The sequence below is a fragment of the Polyodon spathula genome, chromosome 4 (assembly GCF_017654505.1).
Source record: "Polyodon spathula isolate WHYD16114869_AA chromosome 4, ASM1765450v1, whole genome shotgun sequence".
Taxonomy (NCBI): Eukaryota; Metazoa; Chordata; class Actinopteri; order Acipenseriformes; family Polyodontidae; genus Polyodon; species Polyodon spathula.
In genome coordinates, this window is record NC_054537.1 from 77133185 (window position 1) to 77156821 (window position 23637).

The 23637-nt window shown below is 34.3% G+C and overlaps 1 protein-coding gene across 4 annotated transcripts in view; it reads right to left on the reverse strand.

Annotated features, from left to right (window-relative positions):
- LOC121314884 (collagen alpha-1(XIV) chain-like) overlaps nucleotides 1-23637 on the reverse strand; it is a 76800-nt gene that overhangs the window by 43424 nt on the left and 9739 nt on the right. For 2 of the 4 annotated variants that reach the window (XM_041248617.1, XM_041248619.1), the window contains exons 4-19: nucleotides 20724-20867; nucleotides 19790-19888; nucleotides 7655-7810; nucleotides 7237-7356; nucleotides 6603-6767; nucleotides 6338-6499; nucleotides 5645-5802; nucleotides 4898-5027; nucleotides 4403-4548; nucleotides 4031-4160; nucleotides 3783-3922; nucleotides 3344-3470; nucleotides 3075-3214; nucleotides 2745-2877; nucleotides 2512-2562; nucleotides 1822-1973 (exon numbers count right to left, since the gene is read on the reverse strand). In XM_041248617.1, coding sequence (XP_041104551.1) covers nucleotides 1822-1973; nucleotides 2512-2562; nucleotides 2745-2877; nucleotides 3075-3214; nucleotides 3344-3470; nucleotides 3783-3922; nucleotides 4031-4160; nucleotides 4403-4548; nucleotides 4898-5027; nucleotides 5645-5802; nucleotides 6338-6499; nucleotides 6603-6767; nucleotides 7237-7356; nucleotides 7655-7810; nucleotides 19790-19888; nucleotides 20724-20867 — 2153 coding nt within the window. The remainder of the gene's footprint in view (nucleotides 1-1821; nucleotides 1974-2511; nucleotides 2563-2744; nucleotides 2878-3074; nucleotides 3215-3343; nucleotides 3471-3782; nucleotides 3923-4030; nucleotides 4161-4402; nucleotides 4549-4897; nucleotides 5028-5644; nucleotides 5803-6337; nucleotides 6500-6602; nucleotides 6768-7236; nucleotides 7357-7654; nucleotides 7811-19789; nucleotides 19889-20723; nucleotides 20868-23637) is intronic. The other 2 variants (XM_041248618.1, XM_041248620.1) reach the window with 2 other exon arrangements.

A 23637-nucleotide genomic window follows, 5' to 3' on the forward strand; every position in this document is an offset into this window, starting at 1 on the left:
AATGCATGTGCCTGGCAGAGAACTGTTATGAAATTGTTTTTTTAGCTACAATAGTTAATAGCTGAAATCCAGGAAAGCAGAGACGTTAAATATGTGAGTCTAACTGGGAGTTCCTTTAAAGCTCCAAAAACGAACTTCTAAAAAAAAAGGAAAATGTGAGATATTTGAAGTGATGGCAATACATATTAGATAAGATTTACTAGAGTTATTTTATTTTATGGTCCGATTTTCTCACATGGTTTCTGATCAAACTATTTCCACCACTCCATCACTGCCGTCTCCTACTGTACTTTTCAGTCTTTTTATAAGGAAACTGATATATTTTCTGTAATAATCTGTTTGGTTTTACTTAAAATGGCTGCTACTGCTGGAATCAAGAGCAACCTTTATTAGGTAAAAGAGTTATCTTATTCTGTCAAATATACATGCAACTAATCAAAAAAGTCAAATCAAGTACTGTAGGGCCGTTTCTGACCTAAATGTCTAGACAAAATACAGTTCCCGTGTTTCTTCTCATCCATCTACTATACTTTTCCATAAAAACAGGAAAGGAGATAAAATAGTTTATATATATATATATATATATATATATATATATATATATATATATATATATATATATATATATATAATATATATATATATATATATAGGCTCAATCTAAAAAAGTGATAGTACATTTTCTCAATCGTAAATGTTAAACAGCATGTACACATTTGTGGTTGAATTGGTTTAGGTTATAAACAGAAAAAATCGTAAAGACCTTTCGTGATATGGGATGAATAATTATGTGTCCATTCATGTCGTGTGTCTGTATCTCACATTACCTCATTTCTTTAGTTCGTTATGGTTGCGTTTTAAATCAATAAAGCAATAACAACGCAAAATATTAGTTTCTTCAGCAGAATTTAGAAAATAATAGAACTATAACCCTTAGTATGTTGCAGTGTGTTTATTTAAATGGAATGCATGTAATATAGATTGGGGTAAACAGCGGGGAAAAAAAAAAAAAAACATATTTGAACTTATATTTATACAAATGACTCAATTTTACTGTTTCTTATTTCAATATTTAAGAGCACACCAACAAGTCTGGCGGCAAACTAAGGGTTACTATTACACACTACTGTATTAAAAATGAGTCTACTGTACTGTGGGAGACTATGAACGTTGACCAGTTTTTTGGTTAAAACAAACAAAAAAAAAAACAATATATAAAAATGACTGCTGTGCAGGCATTGTCATTAAATATACATGACATATTCTCTATTGTTTCTACTCTCATCATATTGTCTCATGATTACTAACTATTTCAGCACAAATATCATTTTGTCAAGTGGTTTTAGAAAAGACCACAGTAATTTATGCTGTAAATGAAAACCGCCTTAGTACAAAAATTGAGAATGATAGACAAAATAGAAGATAAACAGGATGACATATTTTGAAAAAATCTTGCTTTAATTCTATAAATCTACACCTCATTCATTACTACTACTATAATATACTATCTTTATTTTTATTTAGCTCCTTTCATAGTGGACCACCATCACAAAGCGCTTTACAGAGGTAGGCTGTGAACTGCACAAAGTGATTGTGATATGCTTTAGGACACCGTATGTAATAGGCTTGTTCCTCTTACCTTTCTTTGCAGCATGCACTTTTATTGAGCACACCATGCTGGCATGCAATGCAGAGAAACAGCAGATAACATGAGATACGTCACCAGTTATCTCATGCTGCTTTCCTGTATCTGTCAGTGCAAAATTAGTACAGCAGCCCGCTACCAAGACTCGGAGCAAAGTATTCTAGAACCATACAGACCATGCTTACCGCTTCTTCATCTCGATCTCCTCTCAAAGACACATAGGTCACTCTGTACTGACGGATGTTTTGGTCTGGAAGATCCCAGGTCACCTGCAGACTGAATGTGGTTTCGTCATCCACGACAAGATTTCTCACTGCACTGCGGACAACTGGACAAGAAAAAAGGGTAAGGCAAAGGTAACACAAAACCCCTGTGGTAAACAGCCTAACAGCAATAGCTCTGCTGTGAGGTTTGGTCAGAAGGATGCTAGAAAGGTGTCCTTACTCCTGGGAATTTGAAGCACGGCTAGGACGTGTCTACAAATTACAAACTTAGAAAAGAGGGTTGTAAGGTTTCTAACCAATGATAAAACTCAGTTCTCAATGAAGAATGTGTTAAAAAGGGAAGGAGCAATATTAACCATAGCTTAATAATGCAAATCTTAGAATAAAACATCTCCTTAGTAATTACCATGATTGTAAAATAGAACATAAAAAAAAGTTTTAGTTTAATATTTCTGTATCTTCGTCAATAGCATTTTGCATCAGAAAGAACTGTTCAAAAAGTTAATGTTTAGGTATTACTAAAACACAAATGATAATGCCAAAGACTCAACATAAGTGTTTACTTTTACAAACTTTATTTTAATATTATTGATAATCATATGATTGAATGTTTAATGTTATAAATGATCTGTTCCCCCTTACCTGTTGTCGTGGTTGTGGTTGTTGTGGCAACAGTTGTAGTTGTTACAGAAACTAAAACAGAAAAAAGATACAGGACAATATTAAAGCAAATAGTGAGACTATTGCATAGTCATAATTTCTACAACCCTAGGTTATCTTTTCTTCTGTTTTAGATAGTTTTTGTGATATTCTGAGACATAACTATGTTATTTCCATATTATATTTCACAGAATGAAATCCTAACAATGCCTTACGTGTTGTTCCCAGAACAGCAACAGCATCACTTTCTGTTTCATCTTTAAAAATAGCAGAGAGTGACACCTCATATTCAGTTTTTTGTTGCAAACCACTGAGGACCTGGGTATCCACATCTCCACCAAAAACAAGCTGTAACAACAAAGATAAACAAGCTATTTTATTTCCGTTAAGAGCAATAAGTGGTTTTGAAAATGTCAAAATTAGTTCAAAGTAAATCTGTTATTTTTTGTCCTCAAATGAGGAGAATGGCACTTAATGGGTTAATAATAAAAGCAATAGAATCTGAGTTCTGTTTTTGTTGTTATTAACAGTTCACTGTTACCCACCTCTCTTGATTCTCCACCAGCAGTGGGAACCCAAGACAGCCTGTACCTGACAATATCTGGGGCAGCGTGTTGCCATCTTACTCTTAAACTGTTTCTGGACACATCGCTGAGCTTCAGGTTGAGTGGGGATGGTACTGGTTCTAAATTTAAAAATAAAAGAAAATGTTTAGAAGTACTTGAGAAAGAACACGAGCTAATGAAACACATCAAACATATGTTTTCTTTATTTAACTCCATGTTTTTTATTTGGTATCGGAAACCCAACTTACTAGTACTGAAACTTCCTGTCAGAGGCTCGGACTGCCCTTCATCATAGATTGAGAAGATGGCGACTGTGTACTCTGTCTGGGATGCTAGTTCTCTCAGCAAGTTGGTTGTGATTTGATCAACTTCCACCTAAATGGTAAAAGAGCAGAATCTATTATTGCACTGTAAAGCCACTTGCAAAAGAAGAAAATTAACATGATACAGCATAAGCATACTACAAGTTCATATATTATGTTTAGTTTTATTAAAAATTCATACATAAATATATACTAAAATGAGGTAATATTAAATATATTAAAAAGGTAGGCAAAGAAAAAGGAGAAGTGATAATGCATTGAATGACAATAACATACAACTATTTAAAACCGTGCTTAGAACTCTTTTAAGTCGCGTATCACCTCATTTTGTTTTACATTATGTTGATGAATGACAGGAACGTACCTCATTAGTTACTGATCCGTCAGTCTTCACGTACATGATGCGATACCCTCTTGCGTTCTTTGAAGCAGCATCCCATGTAACCCTGGCAATGCTGTGTCCGATCTCTGAAAACCTCAGGTTTCTCGGTGGGCTTAGTGGCACTGCAAAAAAGGCAGTTCAGTTAACACAAGCTTATCAAACCAGAAGCCAGCTAAATGTGCATTTTACTCTGTATCCAAAAGTAAACAGATGACAAAATAAATGCATACATGTAGTTTCTTGTCCTGTCATAGGGTCACTGGCTTCCTCCCCATACATAGCATACACTGTTACAGTGTACTCAGTATTGGGAGTCAGTCCATCCAGTTCAATATCTGTCACAGAATCGGAGACTTTAACCTGAATAGAGAAAGAAATATATACCAATATCATAAAACAAGGAGGAAAAACAAACTTATATTATTATAGTATCAATAACATATGTGAAAACAGCTCTTCGGTCTGAAACATAAGCATTGTTCTCTACTCATTACTGCCCTGCATGCAGTTTGTATACATCCCTGATGAACTATTAACCTTGTTCCCATCGTCAAACAGGCTTGTCCATTGATATTAATGTTCATCAGTGTCCCAGTCCTTACCTCCTTTTCGTCAGCTACATCTCCTTCTGTTAACGGGGCGTACAAGATCATGTAACCAGAAGCTCCTGGCACCCCTTTCCACCTGGCTCTCATGCTGCTGTGGGTGACATCGTATAGCTTGAGGTCATTGACCATAGGCAGAGCCACTGGAAAAAAGAAAAGATTTACAGGCTAAGATAGAATTTACTGCAGAATCCCATGTGACCTGTGTTTAATCAGTCATTATCATGTTTATCTTTACCTTTTCAATTTTTTAGTTTTCCAAAAATGGAGTTTAAATATTTTAGTCTATAAAAAATTTTGCTGTCTCATTAGTGCTGAAGTCAGTTTTTTTTCACACTCCAAGTATTATGACACATTCAGTAAGTAAGTGTACTGTCCAAAAATGTGTAGACAGGAGCCAAACAAAATTCAAAAAAAGTTGAATCGTCATGCCAGCCAAATCCCCAAAAGATGCTAGTGGCTTAAGAATACTACTAATCCTGTGTCACTCACATGTTGTTTCACTGCCCCTAAGGCCCTCACTGGCAGCGTTGGTGTACACTGCAAACACAGCAATCTGATATTCGGTCAAGGACATCAAGTTTTTTAACACTACAGTGTTTTCCGTTCCATCTATAACCACCTGTAAATCGAGGAGAGAACATGTTTATGACTTGAGGTCTTGAGTTAAACACATCTTTCTATAAGTATCCATGGCCATCCCTGTTCTGTCTTCAATATTTGTCAACATGAACACCCCAAACAGCTCACCCATGACATAGGAATACAAAATTAATATTAATCAAGAGAAAGATAAATAGGTCAACTTTGTCTGTCCATTGATTCATCAGAAAAGTGGAGGATTCATTGACAGTGGCGGACAAGCATGTATTTTCCAACATTTTGATGATCGTTTGCCCCCACCTTACCCTGTTCACATAGCGTCTTAGTAATTCGTAACAGTCTGGCTGATTGCATGCTAACGCTGTAAACATAATATAAGTTACATTTATCCTACTCTTTCTGCAGGAATATATCTTCAGTTTAATTAACGAAAACATACTGGCCTTCTCATGAGGGTCTGTTCAGTGCCTTAAGGTACTATACAAAGGCACAAGGTACAAATTAAGTTTATCAGTTTCTTCCTCATCCCAAATGGACAGAGGGCTACTCTGTATGAAGACCTTTCAGTATTAAGACCTGCATTAAAACTCCCATAGAAAGATAACCCTGTGTCCTGCACAAAGTTATTGATTGTACCTCCTCCGGCTGTCCTCCCCTGGAAGGGTAAAAAACCGCTCGATATTTCTCCACATTTCCAGGAGCATGGATCCAGCTGACTCGGAAACTTCTGGCTGTCACTTCAGATGTAACAAGATCTCGAGGGGCCCCCAAAGATGTAGTGATGCCAGATATTCCTGCAATTACAAAGAATGCTTTAACACAGAAAGTTAAAGAAACTATGGAACTGTTGAAAGTCATTTGTGCTCTACTGGCGGTACCAGAAAAACCTTGTCAAATGATTGTTAAACGGTGTGCTTTTAAGGTCTATTATTTACTTTCCTCAAACGTCCCTGTTTCAAGAGGTTTAAAGCACTCATAGATTAACTACATGTATTAGCACTAAGTATGGAGTATTTTAAGGACTACCTACCGTTTACCACACGTCCTTTACTGTTGTATATAGAAAAAGTAATACCTTTAATTGACAAGGAACATGAACTGTTCTAAAGAAAGTCTTAACTTGCAGATGTTTCATTAATTTGGCTTGAAGACACAAGATCTATGGTACCATAAACCACTATAAACCCATTTTCATCAAACACTTAGAACAGTGTTTCCTCAAGAACAGATACTGAAATACACATTCCAACAGTAGAAAAGAAAGAACATCAAAGAGAATAAATTAAGAAAACACTTCCCAAGGTGGGATTACATGGTTCTTTTTGATACCTTTGATTTCTTTGTCTTGTTCTTCAACTCTGTCACACACAGTCTTGGTCAGGCTTTCTACAATAGAGCTCATAATACTGAAATCAGCTACATTGTAGACATGGGACTCATCAGGATCAGAAGCAATGGCCCTCAGTTCATTCTCATCAGCATTCTTCACACCTTAAAATGGAGGAAGAATTACCCAGATAAAACATCTTCCATAACCGTCATATGACAATACACACTCAGACTTGCCAAGTCAAATCAATGTTTGTTTACATACCAATAGCAAACAACTCAATGCCTGCATCTCGCAGACTCTTTGCTGGTGGAATAACATCATCTTGGGACTTGCCATCTGTGATCAGGATACCAATCTTGGGCACACCAGGCCTGGCACCAGATTCAGGCTTGTAACTGTTCTCCAAAATGTACGTCAATGCAAGACCTTAATTAAAAGAAAGCTCTGTTCGTTGAGTTCTAGGAAGTTCTTTTCAACACAGTCATAGATGATGAATGAAAATCGATTACACAACGACCCTGTAAAAGGTCTAGAGATATGCGGATAGTTTCACAGAGCTCGGTAAGTCCTTGTCTTGGACTACTTTACCTAAAATAACATTAGTTAGTCAAGATTAGTGATAATTACGGTCTATGAAACCAACCATGTGAGTTTTGCTCTTGTAATAAATTATAAGAAAAGAGCATCATCCAATATTGCTCCTTCACCAGACCCCAGTTCTTAAATCAGACCTCCCAATAACTTAGATAATAGCAATAACTTAGACAAGGTGGGAAAATCTAAATTCATGTTCTCCAATTTAAATTAACAATGTTTGCACTGCACTAGCCAATAGGAGTTATTTAGGTTCAATAATAAAATCATAAGTAACAAACTCCACAGAACAGTTTTTCACCTGTTAGTGTGTTCCCTCCTTTGTAGGGCAGATTCTTGACAGCATCTATCACAGATTCCTTTGAACTGAAAGCATTCAAGTGCCATTCGATTCTGGGATCACCACTGTACTGAGCAAGACCTGAGCAAACAGATTTCAAGTTAAGAGTTAACATTGTTTTTTTTTTTTTTCTAAATGTGAGAAAGCATTCCATGAAACACTAGTTCATTTCCAGTGGAAAACAACTGGACGCCTTTGTTTTTAAAGGTATTATAATATAGTTTCATGGTCATTCCCTGTACAATATTGGTTGTAACACTGTAAAAGAATACATATAATAAAGGGATTTCCTCTTGAACTGTTAACAACATAGCATTATAGAGTATCAGTCAGTACATCCGTATTCTATTTGAACAAAAGAAAGCAGAGGGATACATACCTATTCTGGTTTTATCAGAGCCCACACTGAAGGCACTGACCAGGTTTTCCAAGAAGGACCGAACCAGCCTGAAGTTAATCCTGCCTATACTCCAGGAGCCATCAACAAGCAGAACAATATCTGCAATTGCTGGTGTTTTGCATATAAACTGCTCCCCTGAAAATCATCAGAAACAATAACACAGCTTTAATACTGAATGTCAGGGATTTGTGTTTACATTTTCATCAAAATTAATAAATAATGCAGCGTCTATTGTTTCACCTTAGTGGTTATATGTTCAATATTTGAGATTATGGATTGGCTAGTGTCAAGCTATAAATTAGCCATAAATAAGGTGTCGAATGGAATGAACCTATACATTTCAGTGGAATTGCATATATTTTAAACCTCTGATGTGCAGATTGGACTTGAACACATGGCAATAAAGATTTATATTAAAAAATTTTTTAAAAAAACCTAATCACAGGAATCATGTGCTCATATAAATAACGACAATACAACTGCCTTTTCAGGCTGACTTATAAAATGTTTATTGTACAATTCTGGTGTGGGTATCATACAACCAAATACATATTTAACTCTTGATTATTGCAATGAACTGTTTCTAATAAGAATAAACACTAGAACAGAGCAGCTGTCTATCTGACTTTCAGCCTGACTCGTATACACAAATCCACATAGTTTGTAACCATGATTCAGCTCTTCTTTACTTTTTAACCTCATATTATTTGGGTTCTTCTGTAAGTTTCCACATGCAGTGCTGCCAACTGTGTGAAGACATCGCTGTCTTTCTCCTGCCATTCATTCATTATGCGTCTCACCACAGGTGAAGTGAATTGTAAAAAGGGTTAGGAGTTTTCATGGTCACGGTGCATAAACTTGGTTCCTCTCAGCTTACAGTATGGGTTGTCAACCATAAATCGTCCTGAAGCTTGCTTGCACTGTCTCACTCAAAAGAAGATATAAGAAGCAGATGAGTTTAAGATGATGACAGATATGTTGACATGCCAGTAATCTCTATCAAAACACCTTCCTGCCAAAATGTAAGAAATAAATAACAGTAGATGCATAATGTGTAAAAGTTTATATTTATATATTATATTATATATTATATATATATATATTATATATTTTATATATATAATATATACTTTTATAAAGCTCAGCATGTCTGAGTCGTTTACGACGACAAAATGCTATGTGATTTACTTGTGATTAAAAGAGTAGTATAAAGTTGCTATAAAAAAAGCAATGTGATTGAGAATGTAGAATGTTTTGTTTTTGTTTTTCTTTTAAACCTATATGCAATATGAAAGGGAATTATACAATTAATATCACTGTGAAGGGCTTGTGAAGAAATGGTTTACATTAAGAGTTCACCAATAAGCTGGCAAAAAAAAAAAAAAGCTTTTCTGTCTGGTGACCATGAATAATAAGAACAAACTATGTGCTATGTTTTCATTAACATAAAGTTACAATTAAATGCATTTGTTGTAATGTATTACCATCTACTTCCATACTGTATACCATGCTGTTAACATACAGTAGTTAATTTAATTTAGTACCCTCTACTTTACTGTACATATATAACTGTCTTACATGGCTGCTTTATTTGCATTTTTTTATTTCATTAATGTTATGAAAAATTAATGTTAAGAAATCCTTAACAGCAACTTCTTCATGTGTGGGCCCTATACTCACATTTCCCAAAGTTATTACTGAAATTTGTCAGTAAGAGTTTTGTTGTATTGAATTTTTATTTGAATGTTTACAAAACTAAACACCAAAGTTACAACATCCAGCAGTTTCTGCTTGTCAAAGAAAGACGATCATGAAGACAAAAAGAGTCAATATACATAAAGGCAATTTGCAAACATATTACAGGGTTAAATGGCATGCAAATCAGTCACATGGCTGAAAAATGATTAGTGTTAAGCGGAGTGTGATAATAACTGAAGTGACTATATCAGGAGCTGATATATTGTGGTCCAGGACATTTCAATGTGGTCATGTGACATTAACAGGAGTGACATTAAACGTGCTTCACTGTATGTACTGCAGTCCATTGCTAAACCCATACCGTTTTGTTGTATAAGGCTACTACATTAGTTTATATCTTTGGAAATTGAAAGCGATGTACTTGATCTATTTAACATTATTCCAAACTGTGAGACATGGCACATTATTCTAAATTTTAGGCAATAACTAATAATTTATTTTCCATAACTTTAAGACTAAACCATTTCATAAACATACACTTGTTGAATGTTATTATTAAAAATCTGCCTATTTTTTTTTATTTTTTTTATTAATGTCTGGTATGAAAATGCAGAGCCAGCAGACAGAATATACTTCTCCAAGAACTCACCATTAACTCAAGGAAACCCCACAGACAACCAGTTTTTAATTTTTGTTATTGTCAACAGTTAGTAAACTTATTCAAGTTCTTTGTGAATCATTATAAAAGTAGAACCTGCACTTTATTATTTTCTTTTAGCCAGTCAAGACACGGTATGTGTGTGTTCATGCTAGAATTAAACGGAAGCCACTTAAGAAAGAACATTTGCATATCAAAGAAACACCTTCAAAGAAAGTAGTTCACATGAATGCTTTTGAAGCCAACAATCTCCCAGGATCTATTGTTCAATAGTACAAGATTAAAGCCAAGTTAATGGTGTTTCTTCATCCCTTGGCTTTTTGGTCTACACTCAATCAAAATCCTCCACAACATCTGAGTTCCAAATGAAAGGAGAGGTTAAAGCTACAGGGCTACTAATAAGGCTGGTGAACGAATCATATACAATCGGTCCATAGACAAAAGATTCCAGTATAACTGTTAAATTAAAGGATTCAACTTTTACAACAACAAATCTGTTGAATCGAAATTGTCTATCCACATACTCACACCCACAACCTGATACCACAGACCATCTGTGGTTAACTTGCACTTGATATTACGTCTACAGTGTTTCTGCTTTGGAGTGCTAATATATTCAATCTTTTGTTAAGATATAAAACATACAAAACACTTACCAGTACTACAAATAATTTTAAGCTCCATGAGAAAATGCATTTTCAGCAGTGTACTTGATATTGCATTACAAACTTCTGTATAATTATTTAGTTGTGGGTGTAGTTTGGGTACACCCATTTTTGGTGTTATGTCTTTGAATAAAAAGGCATTTTTACTGGTCAGGTACCACTATGGCAGTAAAAACAACTGAAGACCTTCGCTTCACTATCACTGTTGGTTAAACTACTGCTTCAGTACATTTCAAAACACTTCTGAAGTCCTTTCTACCCTCTGCATCTCCCTTTCTTGATGCTTCATCACCCAGCCTTGGTTGACCCCTGATGGTTTTAGAGATCACACCTCAATTGAGGTTGGCTCCCAGAGGCCCAGAAGACAAGATCCTGGGCCAAAACTGTCTGAAACATCCCTACAAACATTCCTACAACATTGTCCATGATACTTACATGTGTTTCTTTGCCCTTTGAATAATGCCCATTTTAAAAGATCATATTGAAAAACTTGTAGCTATAAAGCACTTTTACATTTCACAGTTTGCCACAGCGAGAATACAAAAATGACAAGGACATATGGTAAAGCTCTTAGCCTTACATACTCCATGGAGTTGCACTAGAATGCTTCACCTGTCATATTGAAACGTAATACAGTACTCTGATAAAACCCCATGCAATTTCTGAGAATTACAGGCTTTTTTTTTTACTATGCTGTGATCTCTATGGGGTGCCATGTGTAAAAAAAAAAAAAAAAAAAAAAGTGTTAATATTTTAACATATTTTAATGTCTTTTTTCCAGATTTAACGTAAATCTTGTATTTATGCCCAGATTTAACTTAGATCTTGTATTTTTCCCCAGATTTATAAATGTTGTGAAAATACATAAATCTATTTTTAAATGTGTACATTATGAGATTTAAGATTTAGTTAAATATTTAGCTAAATGTTAAATCTAGTTAAGTGAGATCCATAGCAATTGATAGCGTACAGCACTTCAATATAATATATAGGCAATGAGCCAGCCTGAAACAATATTCAGTATACACCATTATATGATGTCATTATCATACCTGTATGCATGCTATTCAAGTGTCTACTAGAAGTATAAACATCCATGCATGGTGTTTGTTTACCCAACTATCAAAATAAATACAATAAAATAACTAAATAATCTGAAGGTTTTTTTCAGATACAAGCCAGCATTGACTTGTTTATGTATCTGTTTAAAAAATGGCTATTATCAGCTTTAGTTCTAAGTTACCTACTGCTCGTCATATAATAGAGTACATACACTAGAATACAGACGATTGTGTCTTTAATTTAAATCACCACAGATCGCATTTATAATTCATGAAGTTTATGTAGTACAAACTTTTAGTACAATGTGACACAAAACAACAAAAACAACAAACACTACAAAATTAGTATTGCTGGATAGAATCCACGGGTCTTTTTTTTTTTTTTAATATACACCATTTTTGACAGGACCAGTTTTTCATACAATATTTAGTGTCAGGCCTGTTTTTTAAGCACAAGCTTACACTCCTTTTCAAGTAAAGTCAAGAGTTGACCTCCTTAGATATCTCATGACTATATAGATAACACAAAATATCATATCATTCTTTTTCTACCTGCATTATTAAATTAAAGAAAAATGAAATTGTATCATTTAGCAAAAATATTGTGTACCTATTTTCTCAGAGTGTTTTTTGTGGAATACTAATTTAGTGAATTTGGAGAGGGCTTTGTTTCTGACACACTGGGATATCGAAGTGTAGTGAAATACCAGCCAGCACCCATGCTGATTTGGGAAATAAATCTATTGTAAGGCCTTCTTCAATTACTCACTAATCCACAAAAATGCATCTGGGCATGAATTCTTTAAAAAAAAGTGAGGATAAACTCTTCCCTTGTGGAAAACTCTGAACTTTTTAATTAGTGTATTTAATGGTCTAGCCCTTGTCTTCTTAAAAACTATAAGGACGAAGAACAAGCAAAACAAATATTAAGCTTATGTGTATTATTGCTGAAAACATGTTTTTAATTCAGTATAGTGCATAATACACTAAGGGACATTTATAAAGTAGTACAATATTGGACTCCACAGTAAAATTTACATTTTAGTTACTTGTATTTATAAGCACACATTTTATAAAGGAAGTGGTTGTGTTGTGGGGGTTGTTTGTGACTTCACGGAACAGATATGGTTATAGTTGTTAGGGTTTTCTTGGTCACAGTATTACTACACAAAGACACATTTTGAATTAATGGATAACTCTTTTGTGTTATCAAACTGACCAATCTTTGCATAGTTAAAAAGACAAGCTAGGTCTTCTGACTTTGTATACTTTAATGCGACAGTTTTTTCATTGACTGTTTAAAGAAAACATATATTGTGCGAACATTCTATCCAAATAACTTCATTCCTGTGGTAGCTGTCTGCTACACTTAAAATCCTACGCAAAATAACAATCAAAACATTATAACCCATTCTCAATAGCAACAGTAAGACTAACTGAAGCTGGCATATGAGCATGGAAATTAGCTTTCTGGTTCGTTAACCCCGTTCAGCTCTACGTCGACATACTTAATTTGCCACCATGGTCAATTATCTGGCCACAATGGTGTCTTTCAAGTCTCTTAATGCTGAAGTAATGCATGTTCCTAATTTGGTGCTACTCCGTGTGTGACACTCAACTTTAGGGTAGTCCCATCCAAGTCCTGACCCTCCTGTATAAACCAGTTTTAAGCAGATCCATTTAGTAGTAAGAATTCCAGACAAATATTACATACTGTATTTTATATAGTATTTTATATACTATTCTTTTCAAAGAGCATTGGTTAAATGAAACATAAAACCAAGGTCCTATTGTAAGTGACTCTATGGTAGCAGTTGTGAAGCATTGTTCACCTCCAAGTCTCTTTAAGTCGCTTGGGATAAAAGCGTCTGCTAAATGACTAAATAATAAATAATTATTGGACCCAGTTGTGACTGAAATAAAAATTTATGGATGCAAAAAAAAAAAAAAACCTGTTATAAATGAATAATGTGTTGTTCATGAAAAGGCCAGAATCGTAAATCTCCTGTTAAACTTGGGGCCTCTAATTGGACAGCTCCTCATTTCCTATTTAATTAACCATGAATACATCTATACAGAACTCAAAGCACAGGACAACCTTTCTTTCCTGCTGGAGGAATGGCTTTTAAAGTTCAGGAGGTTTGGTGCTGAACTGTTCTCAAGACTCTTTTTATACATATCTATTAATCTCAGCGGGTAGAACTGATTTCTCAAAGAACACAAACAGCTGGCCTCTCTAATTAAATATCTCCACTGAATGCCAACAACAGTATATGCTGACCCTAACTTTTTTTTCCTTTGCCATGTCTTCAATCACAATTTCCTTCCTGCCAACCTGTGGTTTTAGCTGTCTGCAGTGATAATGCTCAACAACACCACTTTAGTTCTGTCTAACCTAAGTGGCACCCTTTTGTGCTAACCTTTACTCAGAACGATTATACAGGGTCTTGTACTGTATATAATTACACAATTCAATTTGTCAAAAGAAAAATGATTTTGGGTTGCCTGGATCATATTGCCAGTTTGTCACATACTGAAGTTTATTGAAGAGCCAATGTCACAGTTTTCCATCAAAGCAAAATGCATAAAATGGGGTGTCAGACTTAATTTTTGCTGCTTTTTGTTCCACCCGAGCTCTCAATTACTTCATTTGTCTAACTATTTGATTAATTGGACACATTTAACTCTTCTCTTCAGGCCTCAAAATGTTTCATAGGTAGTGTGCCTTGAATCAAGTGCATTTTTATAAATCATCAACTGTAAATGCCCTTAAAAAAATATTACATATGTCCAATTGAACAAATAATTAGAACAATTACGTTCATTGAGAGCTTAAGTTGGAATGAAAACCAGAAGACCCTGCGGTCCTAGAGGCTTTATGTGTGTAAGAACCCAATAAGAGGGCAATATCAGATTACACAAAATCCAATTTGTGTAGAAAATGGTACAAGTATAACATGCCATTATCAAATGTTTTGTGTTACTCTTTTAGAACCATTTTCCCTTACTGACATAACATCACATTTGCAACCACTCTACAACTCCAACAATTCAGCCCAAAGTTAATGACCTGCCTGCAGCTGTGAACAGGTATTGTCCAAGGAACCCCTTTCCATTAGTCTCACGTTAAAACTTCTCTTAGGTCAGGTGTTTCCTGAATTTGCGGTTGTTTACTGGTAATTGATAACACTGTATATTATTCAGTGCTGATTGTTGCTGTTGCTGCACATTTTACTGTTCTACAGTCACCAGTTCACTGGGGTCCTAGCTGGCCCTTATGTCAGCACTTTTAGCCCGTATGAAAGAATGTTAAAAAGAATGCCAGGAAGGTCAAATGGAAACATAATGTTGTCCTAAATATAATTGCCTCTTTAGGTTTCCCCTTGGCATTGGCAGACACAAAGAAAACATTGCTGCCCTCTATCTCAACCAGTTGCCAGCCTCCAGAGACGGTTTTAATGTTCTGTGTTACGGAACTAATAGCCGTTGACTCAATTATTAGGTCTTAAGTGACCTGATTAAGAACAAATTTGTTACAAGGACATTAACCACTGCAGCTGTACAAATAAAATAACAGTTCACAGTTCATACATTTTATAGACCTACTACGTTCATACTTTGCAAGGCTGCTGTCTCACTTCCAAACAACTTAAATGTGAGAAATGTTTGCGCCCTGTTTTTTTTTTTTTTTTTTTTTTTTTTTTTTTTAAACTGGTACATTTTGTAGACTTTTTGTAGAATGGTAAAATCGCTTTGTTAAAGGTGTTTTAAGAGATTTTAGATTTTTAAAAATGTTTTATTGGTATTATCCCGGTACAGTTTAAGTGTTGTTCTACCATGTGCAATTTAATTGAGAGAATGCAAATAAAAAAAAAAAAGATATATAGAGTTTACAATCATAAAGTACAGTAATTAACTTAGGGCTTAAGCCGTCATCACACTGGGCACATAACAAGCAAACTGTGCAAACAGCCTTCATTGTTACTACACGAAAGACACACACTTCTTGGCGAGGCGAACGAGCGAGCTGTGTCAGTTTCCACGTATCTGGTGTAAAAGGGACTTTAATCCTAACTTTTGAGTATGATTAAAGAGATTGCTTTAGCCTGCACAATATGTTGTTTGGTTCACCCAAGGAAGAGCATCAAGCTATTTACAGTGGGTTGAGCCCCAGACTATTCAATCATACACAACCACTGGGGAGTAGGGGCTTGAAACCCTGCTCTGACACTTTGCCTTCAGGGAATCTCCAAGTGTTTGGTATGACTTTAAACTGGTTAGTATTTTGTCTAAGGTATTTTACAGAGATCTTTGTTACTATGCATGGGACAGAGTAGGTTACCAAGCTTGACTGGTCAATTCTACAGACAATACTGCATGAACAAGACCTAGATCTAGCCATGTAAAGCAAAAGAAAAACGTGTATACCGTTTTATTCTGTTTATATTTAAGTGCCAATATATAATATGAACTTTTAACCCTTGGATAACCCACTTTTAACATTATTTTTGTTCGTGCATTTTACACACATCAGACACATCAGCCAGGCTCTTAGGCCACCTGCATGCCCTTGAGGTATCAAGGCAGACAAGGATTTATGGTCAAAAAGCCCTGCAGTGTCAGGGTGTAATGACGGCAATTCAAAGGTATTTTACAAGTGTGAACAACTTTCTTAAAACTAACTCAGCCATCTATTCTTCACCTAACTGCAAAAGGAATTTTCTTTATATAGTAATTCCTGCCTGCCACAACCGAATCGGTACCTGTTTCGTGATTCCAGATTCCATATGCCACCAAAATATCAGAACATAATTTCTGGACTGGGCGTTCATTCTGTTCTTCTGTTAACAACAATGAGTTCTGCACTTACACAGACGTTTGGCCACTAACAAAAATCCAACATTTAAAAATTAAACATTGAAAATGAAATATATATTAAAAAAAAAAAACATTTCTGCTGTATGTCATGTGAATTTAAACTGCACATAAAGTAAATAGAATAGATAGAATAGATAGTAAATAGAAAAGTTATTATTAGGGAGCACTTTAACTAGAAACAATATGGGGGTATGGTAAATCAAACCTGATAAGCCCAGTTTACAACTATTCACCCTTGACTCAGAGAAGATCAGTTTCTGTATGGAATGTATTGTCTTTGTAGTCAGTCTTACAGTATATTATATAATATATATATATATATATATATATATATATATATATATATATATATATATATATATATATATATATATATGTTGTCTGTACAGACATTTTGACCCTCTCGAAGAGAATGCTTCATAAAAATTGAACATGATAAGATATGTGTTTTAACTTGACAAAACATTTCATCAGAACAAGTCTGGTATTAAATTAAGTCATCTTTACTCTATAAACAGTCATTACTGTAGCCCAGCAAAGGTTTAATTCTACTAATTAATTTACTCCCGAGCAAAAACCTAAATTTGCAAATCCTGAACTATATACAATATAATCATTATATTCATAATAATATGACTGTTGAATATCCAAAGCTTTAAATGATGCTCTATTTACTACATATATTATTTGAGTTCCATATTTAGATTTTGCTTCTAAACCTTTAACTGACCCGGATGATAATTATAAAGACAAAGAAGACAAAGAAAATTCACACACATACCTCAACCTTATTTACTATCTTGTGTATATTCTTACACGTTGTTATAGCAATAATAATATACCACATATTTGTAACACTTCCTGTCCTTTGTACTAAACCTCTTCAATTAAATGTGATCTCTGTGATTCTGTGCTTCTGTCTCTCATTTGTGATCTATGGATTTAGGTAATGTCATTCTCCTCAAGTTATCTTAACACGACCCTTCATGCATTAACAACAGATGTCAGCCAAGCTTATTATCTCTTTCAGTTCATGCTATTGTAACGGGTACACAACAATTGACAGCAATTTCCCCTGACTGTTTCTGGCCTTTTAACACATTATTCCCAACCTCTACAAGACAGCAGTTCATACAAAGCAAGTATTAACTGCCATCGGTTTTCAACCAATTCTTTAGATAAGGTTTCTCTGCGACAGAGGCTACCTTTCACCCTCTCTGACATATTAACACAGATAAATAGCTAAAACTGCAATGTTTTTTTTAGCATATTAGCTTCTATCACTGTGCATGACTTCTTATTCATTGAGAAGAATTCAGTTCACTCTAAAGCTTCAAATAGTTGAATACCATACCAAACAGAAGTGAGTAATTAAGTATCTGTCAATTAAATCTACTGAACTTAGATTGCCAAGTTAAAGATTAGCTAAAGTCAAATATTGTATGTAAAATATTAAAACTTGTTACAAACTATATATGCACATTATGACCAATAATCATTTTCCATTTAAATATTTTTTTATTGACCTTTATATCTCATGTACACATATACAATTTAATTTCAGATGTTCTTGTTAAAGAGAATTGCATTATTTTGTCAAATTTCCTACCTAGCCCTCTCCAACAGCCAGACAAATAAATAAATAAATAAATAAAAATCATCTGTCACATCTCTAATGGATATTGCTTAATCCTACCTTGGTTTTATTCTGGCACCAGATGGGAGTTTGGGCTCCTGCATTAGGTGGTATTAGATGAGAGTTACAAAATGCTTGTGGAAGGTATATGAAGAATGTTGTCTTCATCCTTAGGCAAGAAGAGGTTTTATTCCCAACCTCTACAAGAGAGCAGATCATTCTTCAAAGGGGCAAGACACCCTGCTGCAGATTATATAGTCACAATGGGACCTATTTTCTCTCAATTGTGAATAATCAATGAAAAGTGCCCTTTGAATGGCTTTGGAATACTCTTGCATTTTTTCTTTATAATAAGGTTTTCATTCACAAGCAGAATAAATAAAAAAAAAAAAAAAAAAAAATCAAGAGCAAGATAATTATAATATATGATAAGAAAAATACTAAGTTTATTGTTTTATGTGTGATATTAAGTTCTATACAACTGACAATATAATATAATAGAGGTTTGGTAAGTACAAAACTATCATAAGGTAACCATCTGAGAAGTGTTTTTAAAGTATGTGAAAATCCCCAAACTCTGTATTTGAAACAGTAAATACACATTCTTCAACATATCGTGCTAGCTTATCTTTATTTTGTACAGATTATGTACAGTAGGTAAGTTCACCTTTTCCTTGCATGGAAGGAAACAGTTACCAGAAAGTGAAATAGCAGTCACAATTACTCTGCCTTCTACTTAGGATGAATGATTAGCTTGGAGGAATGCCTGTTATCTCAGTATTTAAATACCTCTAAAAGAAAGTTTGTGAACTTTGGAGATGCTCCAAACTCTCCACAAACACAATGTTTACTGCAACATCTGACACAGATTCAACAGTAAAAGAAAGAGATTCTAATTTTAAAGAAATATATTGGCATCACAAGGTAAGTTGAATATCACTTTTTTTTTTTCTCAAAGTGATTCTGTGACATAATAAAACACAAATGAAGGATTAGAGCTTAACATAAATAAATCTGGAATGCATTGGGAATTCACTTTTATTTAAATATATAGATATAAATTCAACTGGAAGTCAAAAATGAATGTTTATTCTAAATATTATTATACTTGAAGATTCCTTACGGGTACCAGAATTATTGCTTCATTCCCAATAATAAAGACTTCCTGTCAAACTGTTTGTCAAAGAATTGGACTAGCTTCCGTTAGTATCCATATAATAGATGGTAAAAATCACGAAAGTAATTGTAATAACAAATTATGACTGGAGAGCTGGCTTCCCAATTGAATAGGCGATTACCAAGTGGTTATAGAAACATTTTCCCATAGGATCCCTATTGCAATAACAAAATGATCCCCTATAATAACCAGGAAGGTGGGAGTTGTTGATACACTGATACAAGAAATATATAGCAGGCTACAGATTAATTTAACCCCCCCCCCCCCCCCCCCCCCCCCCCCCCCCCCCACAATTCATTTTACTTAACTTTTGAGTCAGCAGCAGCAGAAATAAATCTTACCTCCTAATATTTCATTGTCAGTTTCGGCAGAGGCAGTATCTTCCCTTAAGTTCTGTGTATCTGAAGACACCTCTTCACTGGTTTCTTCTGAGACTTTAACTGAATAAATAAATTAAAAAAAAAACAATATTAATATTATTAGAAAAGTATAGTACATATAGTACAAACAGTGGTAGCAATGTGCCCTTTTAAATTACTAAGATAATGTTCAGTTTTGCAGGTACTATACAAAAATTATCATTCCTACATCTATTAAACCAATGATTTTACCACACTTTAACACTTATTAGACGTTAGGCATTTCCATTACACTGGTTGAAATAATTTGTTTCACAAACATGGTCAACTGAATACTAAAGAAAGAGCCAAATTCCTTTAGAGCCTAATTTTGTGCTAATCAAGAAGACCACACACATAGCTTTTGTGCATTTCAAATTACTTTCTAAGACAAACAATGTGTTGTTCTTTTTAGTTCCTACAGAAATTACATTTTCTTTCAGGTTGGCAGTGGGTCTTTGTTCATAATAGAAAAAAAAAATCAGCCAGTCACTTATGGCTTTTGCCTTTAGTTGTATAAATTAGGGGGAAATGTAAACTTTTAGCCTTTGTATTTTTTATCGTTAATACACTTCCTGATAGATCTGAGGTTCATGCCTAGCCCACACCTACCTTTAACACATAGCAGTAAATAGCTCCAAAAATAATTTATTTCATTAAAATTATATAGAAAAAAATGAATTCCCTTTATGTGAACACAGTTTTGCAGAGCAGCTGCATTAACATGGCCTCTGAGTTTAAAAGAGACAATGTTAGGGAATTGGGGAAGTGAATCTAGGACACATGAAAAATAGTCTTATTTTCCACTGGAAAATGCTTTGACATTTTTACTGTTCACAGATTTTAAACTCCTCTCCAAGAAACTAAAGATACTTACTTGTGAATTTCCCTTGCGCAGGTTCGCTTTCTTGGTTTCGGCTTATGGCAATAACATTTACTGAGTATTCCAGGTTTGGAATGAGACCCTGAATAATTGCAGTGTTATCACCTTTCTGGAGACTTAATTCCTGTGTTTTTCCACCTGTAATTAAAGTAACAGACAAAACTTAACAAAGAATTCTGCATTTTTGTCTTTAATAACTGGGACCTTATTTTATACTGGATCTAAATAAGTTTAACCCCCACATCTAATGCCAAACAATTTTCAAAGCCCTACAAGTTAAAAGGACAAGTTACACAAATATCTGGTCGCATATGGCACTGTACATAATTGTAGAATTGGACTATACTACAGTGGTATAAACAGACTGAAGGTGACTGTTTTACTTACATTCATGTTTGCCATACTAGAATAATTTGCAGGATCACGCTGCATAAATAATGTTGAATACTTATGTCTGACATTCCTGCATTGAGAGTGATGCACTTAAAACACATAGATAAACTGCCAATTACAGTCAGCCCAAAATTGCATTGCCAACACACATGATTCCTACAGGTTAAACATAGGATTTCCAGGGATGACTGCTATTGCTTGAAGTGCCAGGAACAATACTAAATGTATGCATTACACAGAATATCAGGAATATTTTTTGTAATAAAAGGAGTTTTTTAATATTATAAAGGAAAAATATCACATTACAAGTATCATAAAAAAAATAATCCTGTTGTTTTTAATTAAAGGAGAGACATTTATTTCTGGATGAGCTTGGACTGTAAAGGATTATAGTCAGTTTCAGGCTAATCGTAGTAATATAACTGCTTAGAACGTTTGTACTGGAATGTTACTTTGGAGACAAAAATGCGATAAATGCTATAAATGCTGTACAATGTTCATGTTCAGGAACAAAGACACGCATCATCTTCCAAAAGTTACTGGAAAGCCTAATGGCAACTAAAAAAAAAGACTTGATATGCAAATAAGAAAATTATTTAAAGATATGAAAAACATAATCACTGAAACCAATTATGAGAACAAATCTACCTGTATAGCTTCAATTCTTAAAGGGGCGATTTCCTAGTTCTGGGAAAAAGCCCAACTTTTCTTTAAGCATGCAAAAAAGAAGGTTCATATTGGTATGTATTCATTCTACTGTAGCTAATCAATAATGCTGATGCCTCATCACATATTTTATGATAAATTAAACTAGCAACCATTTATACACATAAGTAGTTTCTTTCAAAGTGTTACCATAAGGTATATTTTCTTCATATTACATTAACAGCAAGCTAAAAGCTGTATTGCCATTTTATAGTCGTAAAAAATAAATAAATCTGTTTGTCTCTTCACATCCAGACCACATCTAAATCTTTGTAAATCTCAAAACCCATAAGATGTCTTATATCATACTGTGCCAGATTCATAAAACTTTAATTGTTTTAGACTGTTGTTGAAATATTTAAAAAACAAAAGGAACAATGAATATCAACCATTATTTGAAATGTAATTGTGGTACCATGTGGGTAATATATGGTAAACACATGATTTGTAATAGTATGGTTTCTCTTTTAAATATAAAATTCTACCCGTGCTTCTGGGTACCTCTAATGACAATAGGGCATAATCCTTTCCATGAGTGGCTCATCATCATGGCTCATCATACTCAGAATAAAGAATTTGAAAGTGCCAAAAGTAAAACTTTACATATAGATCCTGACTCAGTTTTATACATGTGATTAGATTGCAGGAATATCAGAAGGAACAAAATGATTGTGAAGATTCTGTACTGTATAAACAATGGTATGAACCAAGACTCTTCCAGTCTTTAAACCCTGACAACTAGGCTAGACTATCTATGGCATTAAAGCTTTTCTGGGAGGCTGTGTTTTGAGGATTTTATTCTCAAAAACCCAGGGAGAAAAATGTGAAGCCAACTTTATTTACTGTACTATAAAGGCCTGAATTCCAGAGCCATATAGGTCTATTGAAATAGGGAATTAATCACACATTTCCATTGGCATATCCCTTAAAAAAACAACAGCTATATTTTTACAAAGTCAAAATAGAATAGATCTACTTCCTGAATACACCATCTTCAGGTAAATTACATATAATATTTTACATTGACTTTTCTTTTCTGGTTTTCATGTTATACACACACAAAATGTCAATGTCAGTCTGATATACAAAAACAAAACAAAACAAAAAAAGACATGGTGGTGTTTTATTACTGCTTTAAAGCAAAACACAATGAGTAAAGCAATGCCCTTACTATTTTTGGGTGACAATCTATTATTCTTTTTTTTTTTTATTCTTGGGTGAAAATGTATTATTCTTTTCTCCTGCACAGTCACCACTTTGCTGATGCACACAGTAGTCAAACCACTGGATACAGTTTCCAAAGTGAAAACATATGGGCATGAACAGCCTGTAATCCAATTAAGAACTTTAAATGTAGATTTGCTCTTCCCCTCTTATCAGCCATTGTTTTGCTGGCAGCCAGTAAAGCAGATTGAAACCAGGCTTCCTGTCATGACACACTTTGCTAAATGGTTTAGTTGGGGTTTTTGGAACAGTAGAGATAGCACTCTTGATGGCCCGTTGTCTGCCTGCTTGCTATAAATCTGACACCTAGACACCTTTTTTTGGACAGCAAACAGAAAAGATGAGCATTATGTTCAAGTTAAATAAACACAAAACCAACAATTGGCTATAACAAAGGGAGCATTATATAAAACATGATGTTAGTGTAAGGGTAGCAATAAGTATCACACTGACATAATACTGTATTGAACTGGTACAGAGCTATAAAGATGATATGGAGCATAGGTTAATATTAATTAATACATTGCCCATGAAATAAACAGCAAAGTGTAATAAAGTACATAAGGGATGTTGATCAACATGATAC